Below are 14,300 nucleotides of genomic sequence, written 5' to 3'. Positions count from 1 at the left end.
ACGTGGCTAGGACGAGCCGCATTCGTCATCACTTGAAATTGGATTGGTAGATTCAAGATGGATGGATGGAAAGCTTTCCTCTCTTGTGCAGTGGGTTGGGTGATCAAGTGTCCCGTGATCATGATTTGCAATCTGCCATAATATCAGATTATGGAAACAGTTTCTAATAATACAGTCGGCCGTAGGTAGCTCGGGTGCTGAGCGGTGATTGATTAGTTGGTTGCTTGCTTGTTACCACGCCGCCCAACCAAGGGGTCTTCCATGCCATGCCCTTTTCGAATAGCAGAGTAAGTAAGAAGTGACTGGCTCCCTAGTCTCCCTTCCCATTCACAACAAACTCCGATGCAGCCTAACATTCGCAATATGGCGGTCCTTGAACGTCTTCTCCTTGTCCTCTTCCTTCCAGTATTTATTCGGCTTGATGCCCTGCTCCCGCCACTTCTTGGGGGGTTTGACGCCCAGCTCGGCATACCGTTGCCAGATCTGCGTGCCGCGCTTGAACCACCTCTCCTGTCGCTCAATCTCCTCCTCCGGGTCCGGCCGCCACTTGCTCCTCAAGATGCGGCGGATGGCCTCGGGCGACACCTGGAACTTGTCGGCCAGCACCTCGGTCGTGTACTCGTCGGGGAACTGCTTGTGCAGGGCGCGGATGCCCTCCAGCGCGTCCGGCGACAGCTTCTTGAGCGGCTTCCAGCCCTCGGGGAACTTTTCCTTCAGCGCGTTCTTCTGGTGCTGCCAGTCCTCGCGCTTGGGGTTGGACGGGTTGTACTTTTTAAAGGGCTCCCCTCCTTCGCCGCCGCGGCCCCCGGCGCCCTCGAGTGACTGTTTCAGCTTCTGTGCCTGTCGCTCCTGCTTGCGCGCTTGCCTCTCGGCCTCGTCGGGCATCTCCTTGCCGGCTTTTGCGTAGAGCTCTCGACGCTCCTCTTCAGGTAGGCCTCTCCATCTGATCTTCTTCTTTAACTCTTCCTTTGGCGTATCGTCGACGTCTAGCCCGGGCTTCTTTTTATAGTCTCGAGGGTGATAATTTGGGCGCTGTGGAAGGTTCTTTGCCTTCCATTCTGGGTTGGGAGGACTACGGGTTTTTCGGAAGAGCAACTTTGGGGTTTCTGGTTTCTCTGTGGCTGTTGGCGGCTCAGACTGGTTTGCCTCCTCGGAGACAGCGTCTGTGGAGTCGGTTCGGGCAGCGCGCGTCGTGTGTAGAGACCGGGTATGAAGAGGTAGATGTGTAGTAGTCCTTGGCCTGTAAATGCCAGAAAGCGCTCTTGGAGTGACTTGTTGAGATGAGGGGACTTGGATGTTGGCGACGTTTCGGACAAAGATCCGCAGCGCGGCCGTGTTGCAGGAGCAACTCATTGTGAGGGGACCGGCAGGAATTATGGAGGAAAGGTTAATTTGGCTGCAGGGGGAAAGCAAGATGGCGGCGACTCGGCGGGAGCGGAGGTTAAACGCGATGGCCTCGATTTGCTGCGGTTCTGGAATTGTCGATGGAAATCTCAATGATCGCGACCACGATAATATCGACGTTGGCGGTTTCGAAAATTTCCCCAGGGTCCTTGGGCGCCAGAGGTCTTGCCTGCCCACTGAAACTCAACCTTGAGGGGCATTTTGTTAGCGTGCATCGGTCTCCCCAGCAGCCACGCCCCACCAGACCCACTTTGCTTATCTCGTGTAAGCCTTATCGATAACTTTTCCTTCTTATCGGACGCGCATTCTGTTAGGTTTAGTTGCATCAAACGGCCGCTGCCACTTTCATTTATTTTCTCCTTTCGTTGTTTACTATTTTGTGTAACCTTGGGTGTTGAAGCTATTCCGAAAGCCTCCACAACTTCTACTTCTAACACTGTTGAGTTTTTGTATTGGAAATCCAGACATCCAATCATGGCAGAAGAGGAGGACCGTGGAACAATACAATATGTTTCCTCGGACCATACCGGGATGTCTTCCCCTGTCGTTACCCAAAATGTGGGGAAGATGCCATTGATGATTCCCTGGACCATCATGGTGTCGCTAACTGGGACGTTGTGGCGAATGCCACTCGTGTTCAACATCACAACTGGATTTGAACTTAATATGAGTAAACATCAAGTTACACCCACCCAGTTACCGGTCGATAGTTGAAGTAGACTCCGGAACTAAACGCTCAATATCCCGTTTCCTACGTCCATCGGTGGGAGCTTTACAAATTCGACCTTGACAGTGACGACGTCGCCGAGATATGGCCTGTTACCCCAATCATTTTCTTGGTACTTGGTATTCCGTTATTCCCGATCAAAGGGGGCCAATAACTGGATATTCGTTCGCCTTTCAACTCTTAGCTTCCTCTCATAACGACGGTTAGAGACACTCGACCAAAAAGAAAAGAATTCGGATGGAAAGCTTCTCGTCATAGTCATCACGATTTTGAATATCAATTACAGAGCTTTCAGGTCCATTCTTGATACGACTTCGACTCACTTTCACGCCTCCACTTGAGGCACCATAAAGCCTCGTTCAACAGTTCAAATATCGAGAATAACCACAAAAGATACCATCAGCAATGTCCCCTAGGACCACCAAAAGCCCCAACCGCAAAGACGTCTGGGGTTACACCTTCGACTGGACTCCCTCCCACCTCACAGCCACTGACCTCCAATCTCTCACCCTCTCCTACGACAAACTCACTAATGACTGTCTCGACGAGTTCGACAAACTCGGTCTAACATCCCCCTCATCCTCCTCCGCTTCCTTCCGAGCAAAAATCTCTTCCTCATCCTCTAAACCACAACCCCAAAATGGCGCCCCAACAGAATGTCCCATGTCCCAAACCGACTTCTTCACCCTCCTCGAAACCCACCACCACAAATTCCCCTCCCTCTCTACTCTCTGGGACCAACTAACCACCGTGCCCGCCTGGGTCTCCTACGCCGCCATCGCGCGCGGCCAAGCCGTCTTTTATCGATACGCCGGGCCCGCCGTTACTTCTCTCACCTTCCACTCGCTTTTGGGGGGAATGGCTTCAGCGCGAGTAGTTGAGACTTTAGCCAGGACAGGCGGGTTCGGTACACGCGTGGCGAGACGCAGGCTGTTGGAGACGTTTCAGCACATTTTGGATGTGACCGAGGGGGTGGAAAGTATGAAACCCGGTGGAAAGGGGTGGAAGAGTACGGTTCGGGTGAGGTTTTTGCATGCGAGTGTTAGGAGGAGGATTATGAATTTGAGTAAGAATGATGAGGATAAGAAGAATGAGGGTGAGGATGAGAGTAAGAAAAAGGATGGAAATGGGTCCATTGGGAATGGGGATACGAAGACGGGGAAAAGGTATTACGACACCTCCAAGTTCGGAACCCCCATAAACGACCTCGACAGCATCGGCACCATCGCCTCCTTTTCCTCAGCTCTAATCTGGATGGGACTACCCCGCCAAGGCATCTTTTTGTCGCAACAAGAAATCTCCGATTACCTCCATCTCTGGCGCTACGTGGCCTACCTTATCGGAGTCCCAGACACCATCACCTTGCCTGACGGGAGGACAGTCACCCCCTTCGGCACCCCCCACGAAGCAAAAACGGTCCTCGAATCCCTCGCCCTCGCCGAACTCAACAACCCCAGCGAGACCTCAGCCGTGCTAGCCAACAACATCATCACCGCCCTCGCAAACCAGCCGCCGCTGCGCAGCTCGGCCTCGTTTCTCCGCGCGCAAGCGTACTGGTTAAACGGCTCCCGGCTATGTCAAACCCTGCAGATCCCCAAACCAAAAATGTGGTACACGTTGTTGGTCATCAGTCAGTGTTTGTTGTTTATGTTTTTCTGTTATTTACGGCAGGCACACTATCTTTTGTTTGATAGGAGGGTGCCATGGGGTGGAGGTACCTCTGGTGACAAGGAGGTTGAGGTTGAGATTGAGGTTGCTGGGCAGGAACGCTACAAAAGGGTGAGAAAACTGATGAGACATGTGACTGTTGAGATGGCGGGCGGGAAAGAGGCGCAGTTTGTGTTTGAGTGGGTCCCCGAAAGGGGGAAGTATACGACTTCTTTTGATTCTGATTCTGATCCTCATCATGCCGGCGGTGGTGGTGATGATGATGATGGCAAGGATAATAAGACGGGAATGAAGAACAAGAAGAGCTGGTGGGAATGGATTTCAGCCAGGTACGGCGGGTCGGAATTTCGGAGTCTGAAGGCATTTTTGGTTGCGAGTACGGTCGTGGGATGCCTGGTTTGGGTTGGACTAAGGGGTTTGTTGTTGTCTGGGACGATGCTTTTGTTTCGTCGATGATGGCTTTTTCATATTGCAGAATTTTGGGGGACTCATTGGGCGTTAAAAGGCGTTGTCAAAACTGGGCATCCATATTGGATCATACTAGGGGGCCTGTGATGAGCTCACGGAAGTATACGAACGAATGGTGTATTGGATCACTTGGCTGTTTGACTACTACCAATACCTGTCATGTTAGTACTTGCCAAGACACCAAAATATGTTTCACATGCTAGAGTTGATATACACTACTTTATTTGTATACTATCATGTATTCTCTGTCCCGTGGGACCTATGCTCCAGACAATAGACCGAAATAAATCTTTGCAAACCCAAGTTTTTGTTTACCCCCAAACAAATATGCAAACATGCTATTGATGATGTCCATTACGTGATTTCCTCTACCCATTCAGCATCCAGTTTTTGCTAATGCTGGTAATGGTGGAAATAGTATCCAGGGACACCAACACCTGAACGCCCGCCAGCCAGCCAACCTTGACCATCCAAATATGTGATCCTTGCGTTACAAAATTGATAATATTAGAGTTGTGAAAAAGAGAAGGTCGGAAAAGAATAGAGCGGCTCGCTCAAGCACTGTGCATCAACTCGACAGGCGGCCTCGCGGTATGCGCAAGGATGGGCTTCGTCCTGGGCGAGTCCGACACGGGGCTCATGTCGATATCGCCATCGGCATCCTCCGGCCCATCTGTCATATCGTCAACCGTGACGCAAGGCAAGTCGACTACCAGGCCGCCGGCATTGCCATTGCTAGGCTGGCGGACATGGTTCTTGTCAGGCTGGAAGATGAGGGTCGAGCTGCGACTCCTGTTCTTCCTCGCGTTCTCCTTGAAGTCGCCGGGCCTGCCACTGCTGCCGCCATCGGAAGCCGGAGAGACAGGGACCTTGACATCGGCGTCAATGCCGTTGGGGTTGTTGTGGTGCCTCAGCTTGGCAAGCGCCTCAGCCAAATCCTCGGCGTGCACCATGGTGTTGGGCGCATCCTCCATACGCTGCTCCCAGTCGTGGGGAGGGCTGGGAGGAGGGCTGATGAAGAAGAGCTTGCCGGCGTCGGGCAGGGCCAGGTGCTTGTCGGCGTCGGATACGTCGATGGGGGTGGGCTGGCCAAAGTAGACGCGGCAGCGCTCGCCGAGGATGGCCTCGCCGTCCCAGACGGAGCGCACGGCGATGGCAGCTTGCTCGTCAAAGAAGGTGACGATGATGCGGCGGAAGGACTTGAGTGGCGACCAGGCGAAGATGGGTGCCGTCTGGCTGATGAGGTCGCGGATGGTCTGGAGGTTGTCGGCGGAGAAGACGTCGAGCGAGTTGATGTTTGTGAAGATTAGTGTGTTGGAAGGCGGCGTGGGCTGGCTGAGAGGAGGGAGGCTGGAGAGATCGAGGCTGAGCGACGAGCCTTTCCTCGAGGAGCGGCCGGTGGAGGAGCGTGAGAGGGAAGCAGATCGGAGATCGGGGGACTGCTGGAGCGGCTGCTCGTTCGTCACTTGTTGTTGTTGGCACTCCATGGTGATGGTTGTGATTGTGATTGTGTGGTGTTTAGAAGTCGTTGATGTAATAGCGGCGGGGACTTGGGACAAGTCAGTGGTCGAGTTAGGCGCACAGAGATGATCTCGAATTTGTCCTGGTGATGGTTTTTTAATAATGGATTTTGAGTTGTTGGAGAGAAAAGGCAGGAAAGAGTTGGAGAGGGGTATTCGAGATGTGTTTATATTGAAAAGGGAAGGTTGTTGTTGTCGGGCGGGATGGGAGCAGTTTAAAGAAGAAAGTGGTCGTTGGCGATAACAGCGGAGTCCTGGCCGGGCACGCAGGGTCGTTTGAATGCGGTGAAACAGAAGAGGCGCGTGCATGTGGTGGTGGAATTGATCACCCGCTGGGCTGGGGAATCGCCGTGTACAAGGGGAAGGTAGGTAGGTACAGGGTGTTCGGACGGGGTAGGTACCTGGCCCATACCTGCCCTGCCCCGGCAAGGCCAGCAAAGCCGCCCTGGAAGATGGAGTTGAATGGATGTCGATGGATGCTGGTTGGATGGCTGAGCATGTCTCTTCCCTCCCAAGTGACATGTGTTCGCCAAAGAGTTGCCAATTGTTCGTCTTGGTCATCCAGCATCTGAGGTACGCCAAGCCCCTGGATACCTTATCGATGTCAAGGACGAGTTCGTCTTCTCTTTGATCCGTCTTTTCTTCAACAGAACAGGCCTGGACATCCGTCCGTGACCCCCTCGCCACCTGCCCGCTGCGTAAGGGTGCACCGCCCGGCCTGACCCTCACTCGAGTTTTGATATCAATCTACCTATAACACTCTCTTGTAGTGTACCCGGTTGCCGGAGAAAGGTAAAGACGGGAAGAGAAACTGCAAACCCGGGGAGGCAAAACGTGAGACACAGCGTATGGTAGAACATTAAACACCGCCAAAAGCCGAATGGAACTGTACATGGTAACCAAGTGCTGTAGGAAAAAAGAGATGACCCTTATGACGTTTTGATTGGCCATCATCTATCACAACCAAAAGTCTCAACAGCGAGACGCCTTTGGATGGAAAGTGGAACTTTAGGTCTGTGACGCCCAGACTAAGACGCCGCCCTACCTGTAGTGTACAACCCTCGGCGATTCCTGGGCGATTCCCCTGGAAGCTGCTTGGAAAGCAGTGGTTGCCGGTGGCTCTTTCTCTCTTTTTGAGATTTTTGCACAGCCTCACGGCACCGCTCTGAACCTGGCACCGAATCCGATCTTCGCGCTGTTTGTGAAGAGTCTGAGAGAAGATCACACGGTCACTGCACTACTTGCAGGTTGCAAGGTCGTTGTGTTCGGATCGTCCGACGTGCTGCGTAGAGGTATCAGTGTTCGTCGCAGCTAAAGAGAAATGTATGAGCCTTTGCACTAACATGTTTGCTGCGCATTTGCCATGGGATTTGTTGGGATACCTAGCTGAGCCTTGCTAGCGGTACGGTGCACTGCATTTCTCTCGTTTGCAGAGCAGTGCCTGTGAAGGAAATGGCTGACGAGTACGAGGCACTACTGAGGGCTCCCATTTAACAGGTGTTAGGGGATACTCAAAGCTACCCATCATTCACAGTAGCAAACTCTCGTACACACTAACATCCTCATATCATCCCAATCTCACTCTCAACCTCATCTCCCCACGCCCGCCCGACCGCCGCGCCATGCTCAGCAATGGATTGCGGTGCTGACGAGGTTTCGCCTGTCATCATGTCCCGGCAATCGATATGCCAATCTGCCAATGTTGAGGCTCCTGAGGCTCAGACTTGGCTTCGCAATGAAATTCGCAATCGAATTCCTATCATTCAGCACACGTGAAATCTCTATTACCAGCAAGTTCCATGGACATTATGAGCAAGATTTGAAGGCTACTTACAAAGCCACTCCCTCAGTCTCCTCTGCCAAAGCCTGCAAAACCCTCATCCGTCCCGGGGAGCCTATTGCTGAACCCACCGCTATGGTTGCCCCCTATTGCTCAGCCTTCACTGTTGGGCGTAGTCAGAAGACTCTAGAGGTAACAGTGACTCCAACGACTACAACCCAACCAAGACAAGACAAGACAAGGGAACCTGAACCCGGGGACTATCATGATCCAAGACAAAATGCAGTCATTTGAGCAACGGCAACAGCAACAGGTTGGTAGTGTAAGTCCACATTTGTCGTCCGATCGATGAGCGGGAACTCAAAAGTATCTAGGTAGATGGTAGGTTGTCTGTATGAGTGGAATAACCAACGGAAGCACCATCAAAGAAAAACTCCGCTTGCACAGCCCCCTTTTTTCCCCTCTTCTAACAACCTTGAACAGCTACCCTCGAGCTACCCTCCTCCTACGAGCGGTAGTGTTAGCAGGCAGCCCTAGACCCAGCAAGTAGTGTAGTGTAGCACTAACAGCAAAACCTGAGTTGCGATCCATCCCGTTGAACTCCGTTGGAGACCTCAAACTCAAGCCTGTCAGTGAAAGATCCGTACGCCACAACGCAAATTCGCCTTCGTGAGGCTTGATGAGCTTGATGAGCTGGCTGGATTGAACTCGGAAATGAAATATAGGCGCAGCAAAAGAGGCAAGCAGAGGCATAAGATGAAAGTTGTTGAATGAATATGTATAATCTCTCAACAAGACTAGTAGAGGCATCTTTGGTAGTGGTGGCCTGTTGGTTATACTGCATGTATGGAACTGGAATCTGGGGTGTAGTAGGTATCCATGCTGGCGTTGGGAGCTCTTCACAACATGTCCTAAGCCTCCTTCCCTTTTCGTCACTACTAACATCCTTAACCCATTTGCGCGATGTTCCCATTCATGGTTGTACTATGGTATGTACCTATGGTTCATGCACCCCTTTCCTTTCGGCCTTGTCTATCTACTGTCACACATAAGGTAGTGTACAACTGAATTCTCGGGTGATCATCCCGAAAACTATCGCCGTTGGCATCTCCTCTTTGCAAACTACGTGAGCATTTTCTCCGACGAACTATGTAACATTATAGTAGAACCATATCGTGGCTGAGCGAGAGGGGAAAGGGGGGAACGTGAGGAGATGATTGTGCTTAATTTGATCGGCTCGGATGATGGGATATGGCAGGTAGGTAGGTATCTGGCGGACAGTTAAGGAATGGATGAAGGGAAACTACGGTCCACTGAAGCTTGAAGTACAGTGGGTCGAGCTGAAGAGGTTATTGTGTCCAAGGGAGACGGATAGAAAACAACGCGATGGCATCTTAACCTATGTGTGAAACCAAGTCATGATACCTTGTCTCACCCAAGACCAGACATATTGACAGCCATATGCACACAATCAACGTACACCAGTAACCAAAAAGTTGTGAGAAAAGAACGAATGCAATTCCATATAAGCAGTGTATATATAACCCGACCAAAGATAAAAACCAATTCGAGATATCATTCATCTTTTATGTTCCCACACAAAACGCCGTTCATTAAAAAGCCCTGTTTTACCCTTCTCTTGAACATGAGACGCACGTCTAGTCTATTAAATAGCCAAACAGACAACAAACCCTAGATCTACTCCGCATCCATCGCATCCTCGTCAACCTGCTGCGCCTGCTGCTGAAGTGCCGCGGCATCGAGCAGAGGCGCATCCAGCTGCTTAGCACTCCGGGGCCACACCCTCTTGTACAAGCTGACACCGACAGAGTCCTGGGGATTGATGCGGCCGTCAAAGGTAGCCTTGAAGTAACCGTGGGTACCGAGGGCCTCCTTGATGAAACCGCTCCTGCCGCGTCTGGTCCACAGAGGCAGGGCCTTGAACCACTCGACGTCTTCGCGGTTGAAGAACATGTAGCGGATGGTGACGATCTTCTTGTGGATGTGATACGGGTGGCCGGTAAGGATGGCGCGCTTGGCGACGACGCGCGATGTCGATGGGGGCAGGGCAGTGCCGGTAGCGACGAGGCTGAGCGGCAGGTTGGAGACGGGCTCACCATCCTCGTTGAGCATCGAGCCGGGTACCTGTCTCTTGAAGAAGAGCGTGGGCACGGCACCCCATGTGATGGGACCCATGAAGGTGGCGACGGCCGACTGGCCGGGGTGCAGGTACCGGCAGTACTTGTGCACGTCGTTGGGGGTGGTGCCGGCCTGGGAGAAGAGCGGGTTGATGACGAAGCGGCGGGGACCGCACTGCATGATCAACTCCTCCTTGGCTTTGATGGGCGCGGCAGCGTCCGCGCTCAGGTTGATGAGGAAGTTGACAGCCGTCTTCTTGTACTCGTGCCTGAGAAGGGAGAACAGAGTAATGGGCTGGCTGGGGTTGTAGGATTGCTGAACGGTCGCGGGCACGTCCTTGAGGTAGACGTGAACGCGAGTGCCAGGAGCAACACCTCCGACAAGGGCTTCCCTAGATGCCCTGATCTTGGAGGCTTGGTAGTCCTGGATCTTCAACAAGCGCTCCCAATCCTCTGGTTGGTATGCGCGGTCCTCATCCTCCTGCCAAGGGCTTGACCTCAAGCTCTTGAGACCTCTGTACTTGGCGAGACGTTCACGGGCAAGAACGTGGGGGTGAAGCTCGATCTCATCAGGGAATTCGAGGTCCTCCCGAGCCTCATCCCGCTTTTGGGAGCGGAAAGCCTCCAGTTGCATGGCATCCTCATCAGCATCAGGCTGGATGAAGCCGCCCTCGGTTTGCGGGTACTCGGTTCCTCCTGCTTCTGTTGGTGCGTAACCAGCAAGACCCTCCTCGCCATCCTCTGGCCTGGCAGCCTCCTCCTCGTCGTCCTCCTCCATCTCGTCATCCTCCTCCATATCTGAACCAGAATCAGACACGTCATCGTCCAGGTACCACGCAGCCTGGTACTTCGATGTACCCTTGGGCAGCTTCTTTGGCGCAGTATAAGCCTCGGGCTCGTCCTCTGAGAAATAGTGATGGTCGTCCAGCAAAACACCCTTTTTCGAAGTGGCGGTCGTCATTGTGGTCATGCCGTCGTTCATTTCATCGTCGTCCTCCATGTGAACCTCCTCGGGCGCAAGGTCGACAAGATCATCGCAGTCCTCGGTAGGTTGGTCGAGAATCTGCTCACCGGCCTCCTCCATGCTCATGCCCTCCTCTCCCCGTTTCCTCCTGGCCAAAGGAGCTGCTGTGATCTTCTCAACCTGGAATGTGCCCCAATCGCCAACCTGCACCAGGCGGTCGGCCTTCAAGCCCTTGCCTCTGACGACACCAGTAAGCACGGTAGACTCGCCGAACTTGACTTCCTCCACAAGCATCCAGCTTCTCTCGTCTCTCCAGCGAATGCCCTTGGGTGTAGTGCTGCACAGCGAGCGCATGAGGTTGGAGCATTCTTGTCTGTTGTCGAGGCTGAAGACCTTATCCTGCTCGGGGTGGAAGTGGGTGATGTAAGACTTGAGAGACGAAAGAACGGAGAGTCTCTGCTTTTGAGGCTCGATCTTGTTGAGGCCCTGAACGACGGTGAAGAGGGTAGAGAGACCCTGGCTTTCGACGCTGCGCAGGATCAGCTCGCCGAGCTCGTCAACCTCTTCCTCGGCAGACAAAACAAGAACGACATAGTCGGCGACTCTGGCGGCGTCAAGGCAGGCGGTAAGGTCGCGCTTAAGGGGGAAGTATTGGAGCTTCTGCTTGAATCTGTCGACGGGAACGCGGAATGCGCCCTCGGGCACCTCGGTCTCGATATCGATGCTGGTGTTCAGGCTCTTGATGGCTTCGACAGCGTTGCCGTCGCTGCACAGGGGGATAACAGCAACGTTTCTGGGGGCGCCATCCTTGCCAGCAAAGATGGAAGTCTCCTGGAGATGTTGGTTGTGTTTCTGCAGCTGGAGCTGCTTGTTGCGGTTGCGACGGTCGAACTTGGACATGACCTGTTGATGGGGAGTCTTGCGCACACCTCTTTCCTCAGCTACCTTGCCTATAGAGCGTCAAGAAGAAGTGTTAGTAAGCTGTTTGAACGTCTGTTGAATCTCCAATGTGTCGGCTGTATGTTTGTGTGTATCTGATCGGGCTCGATGCGCCAAGTTGCTAGGGCAAGTAGAGTATAGTGCAAGACAGTAACTTCGGTGTCAGCCACTGCTGGGCTATGCGATCCGTACCTTTGGCAGCATTTCTGAGAGAGCCCTTGGTAGCATGGCGCGACTTGAAGGACTTGTTGTTCGTCTTGGTCGTCGGCCTATGCGAATGGCCGCCCACGGCGGATGGCATTTTGCTGGATTCTCCGCCTGCTTTGAATCGAAAGGGAAGCGAGTTTGACGCCAGGATGGTGACGTGAGAAAGCGCTGAAGAGTCGAGTCGAGCCGAGTCTGGGGGTTGGGACTGAAGAGAGACTGGCGAGAACCTCTCTGGTCTAATCTGGATAATCGAGTAATCGAATCGGTGATATGAATGTTCAATGGCGGGGCACTCGTTGCATTTTTTTGAGTTGTGCGAATCGACATGGGCTGCCGTCTCTCGCTATCTTATCAGAATCTTTATCGCCCCAGCAAAAAGCAGTCCCCTGTAGACAGTGGAGCCAATGATCGTAGCGGAACAGCTGCCCCATCCAACTTTTTAGTGGGTCTGGCCCAGAAAAGTTGTCGAGCCTTTGGAGCCTTTTGGAGGAAGGAAACATTCACTGCAATCGAAAGTCGAAACCGCCATACCAAATCCATATCTCCATTCTTACCAACATCCTGTCGCCGATCCAAACTGTCCTAGTCCATCAACACATATTATCCATCCCAATTGAGTCGCCTCGACCCATTGGCATCATGGAGACCACAGACAACAACCAGACCTACGAAGTCTCGCTCTCGAGGGCAGAGCAGCCCAGCGGCGCCGTCGCCATCAACAACGTCCGAAGCGAGTTCCGATCAAAGGCCGAGGCCAACAAGATCCGCAAAGTCAAGGCAGCAGAGAAGTCATACGGCCGGGGTCGCAAGATTGATGTCAAGAGCGTCAAGGACAAGAAGCTCAAGCGCAACCTTACCAACCTCGAAGAAAAGTACCAGACGGCCACGCTAAAGGCCAAGGAGGCCGAGATCCTTCTCGAGAATGCCGGTGGTTTCCTCGAGGCCGAGCATGAGCTTGTATGTAGTCATGATATGGGAGTTAATGATCTCTTATGCGATACTAACAGCGCTGGCCATGACAGGAACGCACATACAAGGTCCGCCAGGAGGACATCGTCAGCGAAGTCAACATCGAAGTCGCCCACAAGAAGCTCGACTTGAAGCTCGACCAATTAGGACCCTACATCTGCGATTTTTCGAGGAACGGCCGGGATCTGATCCTGGCAGGACGGAAGGGCCATGTCGCTACGATGGACTGGAGAGACGGCAAGCTGGGCTGCGAGTTGCAGCTGGGAGAGACGGTCAGGGACGTCAAGTGGCTACACAACAACCAATACTTCGCCGTCGCCCAGAAGAAGTACACCTACATCTACGACTCTCAGGGTGTTGAGCTCCACTGCCTAAGGAAACACGTCGAAGTCTCCCACCTCGAATTCCTTCCCTATCACTTCCTGTTGGCCACCCTGGGCACAAACGGCCAGCTCAAGTACCAGGACACCTCGACCGGTCAGATCGTCACCGAAATCGCAACGAAGCTCGGCACACCCGTTTCCATGACACAAAACCCTTGGAACGCCATCCTCCACGTTGGTCACCAGAACGGCACAGTAACGCTATGGTCGCCCAACTCGTCAGAACCTCTGGTCAAGCTCCTTGCCCATCGTGGCCCCGTACGATCCATGGCTGTCGACCGCGAAGGCCGCTACATGGTGACGACAGGACAGGACTGCAAGATGGCCGTCTGGGATATTCGCATGTTCAAGGAGGTTAACAACTACTTTACCCGGACGCCCGCCTCGTCCGTCGCCATCTCAGATACCGGCCTTACCGCTGTCGGCTGGGGCACCAGGACAACGGTCTGGAAGGGTCTCTTCTCCAAGGACAAGCCCGTACAAGAAAAGGTCCAGTCCCCTTACATGACATGGGGCGGCGAGGGCAAGCGCGTCGAGCGGGTGCGGTGGTGCCCCTTTGACGATGTTCTCGGAGTCGGCCACAGCGAAGGATTCTCGTCCCTCATTATCCCCGGTGCTGGTGAGGCCAACTTCGACGCCCTGGAGGTCAACCCGTACGAGACCAAGAAGCAGAGACAGGAGGGCGAAGTCAAGCAGCTGCTCAACAAGCTCGCGTCCGAGATGATTGCGCTCGACCCCAACTTTATCGGCAACCTCGATCTGCGGACGGCGAAGCAGCGGGAGGCCGACAAGGACCTGGACGCCGGCCCGCCGGATCTGGAGGAGGAGATGCGCAACCGCGCCAGAGGCAAGAACAGCGCGCTCAAGAAGTACCTGCGCAAGCAGAAGAAGAAGAACATCATCGACGAGAAGAGGCTCAAGGCCGAGGAGATGTACAAGCAGATGCAGGAAAAGAAGGGGGAGATGCACAAGGAGAAGGTGGCCGAGTTGGGACCTACGTTGGCCAGGTTTGCGAGGAAAGAGTAGAAGAAAACGAAAATTGGTGGTGGGAGAGGTGGTGGAAGAACAGAGCACATGAGATGATACCCAGAATCAGTCACTTAATGAAACCAAAAGACGGTCAGTCGACCGGA

The 14,300-nt window shown here is 53.4% G+C and overlaps 5 protein-coding genes across 5 annotated transcripts; 2 read left to right on the top strand and 3 right to left on the bottom strand.

Moving 5' to 3' along the window:
- Positions 1-237: 237 nt before the first annotated feature.
- Positions 238-1,375, bottom strand: SMAC4_06220 (uncharacterized protein). Its single transcript, XM_003345519.2, has one exon. It carries the CDS (start codon positions 1,351-1,353, stop codon positions 328-330), a length of 1,026 nt encoding a protein of 341 aa, XP_003345567.1. The 5' UTR covers positions 1,354-1,375; the 3' UTR covers positions 238-327.
- Positions 1,376-2,518: 1,143 nt separating this feature from the next.
- SMAC4_06221 (uncharacterized protein) lies at positions 2,519-4,255 on the top strand (the record flags this gene model as incomplete). The annotated part of the gene is made up of 1 exon (XM_024655185.2): positions 2,519-4,255. Exon 1 carries the CDS (start codon positions 2,537-2,539, stop codon positions 4,253-4,255), a length of 1,719 nt encoding a protein of 572 aa, XP_024511101.1. The 5' UTR covers positions 2,519-2,536.
- Positions 4,256-4,821: 566 nt separating this feature from the next.
- Positions 4,822-5,829, bottom strand: SMAC4_06222 (uncharacterized protein; the record flags this gene model as incomplete). Its single annotated transcript, XM_003345521.2, has 1 exon — positions 4,822-5,829. Exon 1 carries the CDS (start codon positions 5,752-5,754, stop codon positions 4,822-4,824), a length of 933 nt encoding a protein of 310 aa, XP_003345569.1. The 5' UTR covers positions 5,755-5,829.
- Positions 5,830-8,857: 3,028 nt separating this feature from the next.
- SMAC4_06223 (uncharacterized protein) lies at positions 8,858-12,116 on the bottom strand. The gene is made up of 2 exons (XM_003345522.2): positions 11,801-12,116; positions 8,858-11,619 (listed from the first exon to the last, which is right to left on the bottom strand). Exons 1-2 carry the CDS (start codon positions 11,907-11,909, stop codon positions 9,266-9,268), a joined length of 2,463 nt encoding a protein of 820 aa, XP_003345570.1. The 5' UTR covers positions 11,910-12,116; the 3' UTR covers positions 8,858-9,265.
- Positions 12,117-12,304: 188 nt separating this feature from the next.
- SMAC4_06224 (uncharacterized protein) lies at positions 12,305-14,290 on the top strand. Its single transcript, XM_066090415.1, has 2 exons — positions 12,305-12,772; positions 12,838-14,290. The coding sequence occupies exons 1-2, from the start codon at positions 12,455-12,457 to the stop codon at positions 14,191-14,193; spliced, it is 1,674 nt and encodes a 557-aa protein (XP_065947204.1). The 5' UTR covers positions 12,305-12,454; the 3' UTR covers positions 14,194-14,290.
- Positions 14,291-14,300: the final 10 nt, after the last annotated feature.

Source organism: Sordaria macrospora, chromosome 5 (assembly GCF_033870435.1).
Source record: "Sordaria macrospora chromosome 5, complete sequence".
Classification (NCBI taxonomy): domain Eukaryota; kingdom Fungi; phylum Ascomycota; class Sordariomycetes; order Sordariales; family Sordariaceae; genus Sordaria; species Sordaria macrospora.
This window is presented reverse-complemented; position numbering and strand designations above follow the sequence as displayed.

What these genes read in the sequence shown, in the direction of transcription:
- SMAC4_06224 (XM_066090415.1), top strand. Translation starts at nt 12,455, where the DNA reads ATGGAGACCACAGACAACAACCAGACCTACGAAGTCTCGCTCTCGAGG. An exon ending in TCGAGGCCGAGCATGAGCTT is followed by an intron (nt 12,773 to 12,837) that starts GTATGTAGTCAT and finishes TGGCCATGACAG; the next exon opens with GAACGCACATACAAGGTCCG.
- SMAC4_06220 (XM_003345519.2), bottom strand. Translation starts at nt 1,353, where the DNA reads ATGAGTTGCTCCTGCAACACGGCCGCGCTGCGGATCTTTGTCCGAAAC.
- SMAC4_06223 (XM_003345522.2), bottom strand. Translation starts at nt 11,909, where the DNA reads ATGCCATCCGCCGTGGGCGGCCATTCGCATAGGCCGACGACCAAGACG. An exon ending in TCTCAGAAATGCTGCCAAAG is followed by an intron (nt 11,620 to 11,800) that starts GTACGGATCGCA and finishes GACGCTCTATAG; the next exon opens with GCAAGGTAGCTGAGGAAAGA.